The sequence below is a fragment of the Suricata suricatta genome, chromosome 9, assembly GCF_006229205.1.
Source record: "Suricata suricatta isolate VVHF042 chromosome 9, meerkat_22Aug2017_6uvM2_HiC, whole genome shotgun sequence".
Lineage (NCBI taxonomy): Eukaryota > Metazoa > Chordata > Mammalia > Carnivora > Herpestidae > Suricata > Suricata suricatta.
The window spans coordinates 46,798,994-46,804,993 of NC_043708.1; the positions used below are offsets into that span (position 1 = coordinate 46,798,994).

General features: G+C 35.2%; 2 protein-coding genes across 4 annotated transcripts in view; one reads left to right on the top strand and one right to left on the bottom strand.

Moving 5' to 3' along the window:
• Window positions 1–1,435, top strand: part of SAV1 (salvador family WW domain containing protein 1) — a 40,479-nt gene extending 39,044 nt beyond the window's left edge. The window contains exon 6 of the mRNA XM_029951085.1: window positions 1,079–1,435. Coding sequence (XP_029806945.1) covers window positions 1,079–1,160 — 82 coding nt within the window. The 3' untranslated portion in view covers window positions 1,161–1,435. The remainder of the gene's footprint in view (window positions 1–1,078) is intronic.
• ATL1 (atlastin GTPase 1) overlaps window positions 1–6,000 on the bottom strand; it is an 83,671-nt gene that overhangs the window by 13,069 nt on the left and 64,602 nt on the right. For all 3 annotated transcript variants that reach the window (XM_029951084.1, XM_029951083.1, XM_029951082.1), the window contains exons 8-9: window positions 1,190–1,282; window positions 93–231 (exon numbers count right to left, since the gene is read on the bottom strand). In XM_029951084.1, coding sequence (XP_029806944.1) covers window positions 93–231; window positions 1,190–1,282 — 232 coding nt within the window. The remainder of the gene's footprint in view (window positions 1–92; window positions 232–1,189; window positions 1,283–6,000) is intronic.

Consider the following 6,000-nt stretch of genomic DNA (forward strand, 5'->3'; position numbering starts at 1 on the left):
ATAATCTAAATTAGCAGCTGTAAACCCAGTAGATAAAATGACAATTTTACAACCAGATTAAGTAATGTAAATATACTCATTAAAAAACATACCTTTCAGTTTTCCATCAAAGTTTGGATTGGTAGCTACTTTTAAGCCAGGATGAGGTAGCAGAAAACAGGAAATTTTGGTGAAACAGGAATGGATGTGTTTTCTAACATTCTGTAGTTCTTCATGCTGGTTCCCTGAGACCTGCAGTAAATCATTCTAAAGTTTAAACTACTTTTTAACATAAATTGAACTCCAAAAGAATTCTGTGGCATCTTATATTTGCTATGTCCCACAATGATAAAAATGACATGGCAGGGCTGAACAGCCATATCTAAGTATAGTATATATACACCATTATTATTACAATGACCAAATGCTTACTCTTATGCTAACTCAGATGGGCCTTCCATTTTTTACTACAAATTAGTGGGGTTTTATTCTAGCTAGTTCTTATAAATTCCTATTTTAATTGAAAGTACTCATAGGAGACAGGAATAGATGCTAAGATATTCCTACATTCTTTTCAGGAGATACTCACCTGGTAGGTATACATTAAAATTCTAGAAAGGCATCTGAATACTTGTGTATTTATAAGCTAAATTGCCCGTTTTTTCAAATGTATTTGACAGTTAATAGTACAACTACCCTAAAAGTAGCTATATGTCAAAATTACCTTAAAATTTTTTCTCAGTAGGTATTTGTCATCTGTGTTCAATATAAATAGTTAATTCAATATTGCACTCTCCTGACACAGAAAATGGAGAATCCTCTAATTTCACTTTCCATGAACTATTAGCAAGACTGACTTTGGGGATTTCAAAATTCTTTATTTTTGTTAAACTGACTTTTAAACCTCAATGAAAACATGAATCCAAATATTTGTACTGTCAGCCTTGAACTGATTTAGTTCTTCAAATTAAAAGATTTACCTTTAGGAATAAGTCATTGTAGATATCTACAAAAGAATTTTTTATCTGTATAATTATTGATAATATTGAAAACTCTAACTCTGAAAGCACTGTATTAAACATCAATCTTAATTTGTTAGCAGAGACACTAGAAGACCTCATCTACTAAGAATCCACTCTGCAAATCGTTCAACAGAAATAATTCCAGATTACTACTGGTGAAATTTCATTCACCTAAATATCTAACAAACCTTGAGGCGTTTTTCCAAGAATTTAGAGCCACCTTCAGCTCCGTATGAAAATTCATATGGGAAACTCCAATCCCGAACAAGAAATATCAGACTCTGAGAAACAAGAAGAAGAAGAAAGGATTGATAAGGAAACTTTAAATTGCCTCCCTCTGCTTTATATGGAAACCAATGAAGTGCTACTGTCGTCATCATTTGAGTAGTGCTCTACACTACACTATGGAATTAAAACAGCAAACATAAAACCTTTGAAAGTTTCTGAGTACTCTCTTCCCCATGAGATCATCCTTCGTGGAAGTTCCCACTAAGGGTAAACAGTTGCCCTCAAACTGACTAGTGACATGGAGCCATTCAGCCAGTTTGAGGGCACCTCTGTCTCTCATCTCTTGTGGGGGGTGGGGCACATTCTTCTTCGCAATTTGGGGATAGCTTTTTATGAAGACTCAAGTTTTATTTGAGGAAACTTTTATCTCTTTAAATATTTTTCCTCTACTACTTCTGTCCCATTCTTTTCTTCAGGGGCTCTCAGTTTACATACAGGGCATGCAGATGAGTGGGAATCCAGCCTTTGGGGGGCCCAAAGCTTATACATTCTGATGTGGGGAGGAGGGCTCAATGGGAAAAAGAATACGTAATTGAGCTTGATAGTGAATATTTAGAATGAGAAAAATTACAAATTATAAATACAACAAGCTGACAAAAACACAAGCACACACACACAAATCCTGAAAAATAATTAATATATCTTGATAATATTTTTTTCCTACTGTTTTTGGCTGCAAATGATTTGATTGCTTCATTATACAATGATTTTGAAATAATTTTTGTTAAAAAGCTAATTCAGTCTGTCCTCTAACAAGGCCACATTTTTTATTATAAAAAATTAATACTGATAGTTTAGAAATGTCTCTGCTTGACAACGTATTTGTAATGCTGTGTGCATTTTTAGTTTCCTCATCTGTCAAATAAGGGTAATAATGGAATCCATCTCACAGGACTACTAAACGAAATATGTATTAGACATTTGGAACAGTGCTGTGTAAGATATCTGATTTTTATTTTAATGGCCACATATTTTAGGAAATGGATAGGCCATAGTTTATTTTGCCAGTCTCCTAGACTTTTTCCAGTTTTTATATGAGGAAATGCACTTATAAACCTCTTTAAAGCTGAATATTTGCTCACATCCAGAAGGATTTTATCAGAGACTGTGTTCCCAAAATGAGAACAATCGTTAGAATCATTTGAGAGGCTGTTAAAGTACAGAATTCTTGGGCCCCACCCCAGACCTCTTGGAACCAAAGTAATAGTAGCTTTCGTTTAAGTGCCTATCATATGCCAACCACAGTATTAGGGATTATGCACATGATATTTCATGCATTCCTGCAATAGCCAAGAGATAGGTATAATTTATGATTCTTTTCAGAAGAGATACGTTAAAAATCACCTCCACCTAACATTAAGTGACTTGGTCAAAGGCACACAGAGATAGAACAGCTAGCATTTAAACTTGGGTCACTTCAAAACCTTGCTGTACTGCCTCAAATTAAGTATAAAACATGTACTGTAGTTTACAATCTGAGGTCTGATAAAAAGGCTGCTTTTTTAAGTTAGATTAAGAGATACTTTGGGGGACCTGGGTAGGCTCAGTCGGTTAAGTGTTCAACTCTTGATTTCAGCTCAGGTCATGATCTCCGGTTTTGTGACTTCAAGCGCCACATTAGGCTGTGGGCTGACACTGCAGAGCCTGCATAGGATTCTCTCTCTCTCTCTGTTCCTCCCTTACTTGTGCACGCTCGCTCTCTCTCTCTCTCTCTCTCTCAAAATAAACAAATTAAAAAAAAAGAAAGATACTTCAAATTTTAGTTTCAGAAAAAATGTAGGAAATTGAGAAAAAATTAGTAATTTTTATGAAATTAGCTATCTTTAAATGCTCTTTCTAAAAGCTTATATCTTCTGAGTTTTTAACTGAGTCTTTTAGTCTTGCTTATTAAAATTATTGACCTCTTAATTCTCTTTCAATACATGGATTCTTCCTCCCTCCATCCCCTCTTTTCCCTTACTTTATCTGGTAAAGAATCTAAGTTTAACCATAAATTCTATATAACCATGTAGAGTTTCCCTCTGGATCCTGCATATTCATAGGCAGTTCAGCATGCTCCTTTGTCTTCTATATTTCTGCAAACTGGCAGCTGGATACAAAGCCTTGATCTCAGGTTTTATTTCTTTGGCAGAGTTCTCTTGTATCAGGAGGCACACGGTTTATGATTCTCTCTCTTTTGGTAAAATTATGTCATCTTTGCTGAACTGAAGTTCATTCTTCAGTAGCTTTCTCATTAAGGGCTCAGAAGAACAATATTCTTTGCATTCTTACATGTTGATAAGTTTGTGACCCATTATAACAGTTGTCATTTTCTATTTGAAAGTCAATTTTGCTGAATATAAAATCCTTGGCTCACATCCTCTGTCCTGAAACCAGGACACTTCTCAATTTGTGTTATGGATATTCCTGTTTCACAAAGTGGAAACTCTCCTCTCTTTTTTTCATTTTGGGGACTCTTGTGGGGAGAGAGGAGAGATTCTTGTGGAGAGGAGAGTTTAAAAATACTCTTGGGGCCCCTGGCTGGCTCAGTCAGTAGAGCATGTGACTCTAGATTTCAGAGTTGTGAGTTCGAGCTCACTTTGGGTATAGACATTACTTAAAAATAAAATCTTTTAATGGGTCACTTGGGTAGCTCAGTCAATTGCGCATCTAACTCTTGATTTTGGCTCAGATTGTGATTCCAGGGTCATGGGATTGAGCCCTTCATCAGGCTTGGAGCCTGCCTGAGATTCTCATTCATTTTCTCTCATTTTCTGTTTCTCTTTCTCTCTCTCTCTCTCTCTCTCTTCCTTTACCACTCTTTCCTGATCACTTGATCTCTCTCTAAAATAAAATTTAAAAAATAAAATGTTTTAAAAAATTAAAAAACCCCTCTCCACGATCTCAAACAGTCCACTGTCTGTAATAGATGCCCATTTTTGTCAAAATGAAATACAGTAATGTGTATTCATAATATTTCTACCTAAATATGTATTTTGAAAATAGAGGTTGGCTAGGAAGCAACTTTTCCAAAACAGAGGTTCATGAACCAGGATAAATGAAGCCAAGTACGTGGATTTGGCTATATTTTGCATTTTTCTTGGAAAATTTTAGTTTCATTTTTTGGTCTTTTTTACTGGCTATCTCCCTAAGTCAATATAATGAGGATCATATGTAGAATAGGATCAAATATGAAGTCTTATTTTCTCAAATCAGCAATCTATATTCTATTTATCTATCTACAGTATCAAATTCGCAAGTTCCATGCCTAATGCTCCTCCCATCCAGTGATATGCTGGTAAACTGGCTCTCCAAATGACTTGACTTTATAGTATTTGACCATTTTTGTGGTGTAAATATACCCAACGTGGCTGATTTTAAGCTACTAGCATTTAATAGTTGGCTTATATCATTCCTAAATATGTACTAATTAGTTCTCATGAATTGGTAGACCCCAGCTATCGCATACCCACTGGCCCCATGTAGTCAGTAAATACCTGAACTGGTTTTTAGCCATTTAATCAATGAATTTCAGTTCCAGTTTCAGTTTCAGAGAACAACGAAACAAGGTTTAGAACTTGTTTTAAAATCATCTAACAAGTCACTTCAATCAACAGTCCACTGAAAGCCAACCAATCAGTGACAGCTTCATACTTAATGGAAGAATCACTCCAGAAAATTCACTGAGACTTATGTCAATCCATTTCTCCCCTCTATAGCCAACACAAAACATGTCTTCTGTATTCAACAATGACAAATATTCTAAAATTGACAACTTGTTCTTGCCTCTGTAAACCACATAACTGCAAAACAAACTCCTAAATCCTATATATAATCATTAGTTACTTGCTCAGTGAGGCTGAGCCTCACCATAAGAGCTCTTTTACTTAATAAAGCAATAGATTAGCTTTGGCTTTGCATCATATTTGGGTGATGGTCTCATCCTTTGACAGTTCTGGAAGTCCCACTGAGACAATTTTGAATACCCTCACTTGGCAGCAGTCTCTGAGACCCTCAGACTAACAGGTGCATTCTCCTTGTCCCTTGTTCCAAAATTCCATTTGTCCTTCAAATTTACTGCCAGATGAATGTGTCTCAACAATGATCTTATTTGAGTTCTGACTTGTTGCATTGACCTTCTTGTTGCTGACTAATTTGTTATTCTAGGATTTTTGTTATAAAGACCCAATAGGTCTTCATATACGGTCAATGGTTCTAAGTCTTTGTATAGGGCAATTCAACCTTTAGTTTTGGAAGTGATCTCATTTGATAATTAGACCTAGTTTTTGTATAAGGTTATTAGAACATTTGGCTTGGAGGTATACTGTTCAGTAAATATTTTTGTTATTAATCTCTTTATGCGTTTGCTGCTTGCTTTGCCTTCTTGCTTGACAATTCATACAAAGCCCCTGTTATCGTGTATTTTTGCTTGAATTGTCTTGTGTTGCTGAATGTATAGGGAAGTGCTCCAGAAAGAACAGATAGAGGCACAGACTTCATAAGTCTCCAAACCAATTAAGATGCCCCAAGGACAAATGGTTGGAGGTCTGTTAAACTGGCAACTAATTTACACAAAAGTAATTAGTCAAACTTGGCCTTGGGAGCTCTACAAAACTTTTAAGAGGACATTCTTTTTTTTTTTTTGTAACTTTATTTATTTTTTTTAGAATATAACACTATTTTTTTTAACATATGCAATTATTTTCCATCATTTACAATACAGTAGTTACAA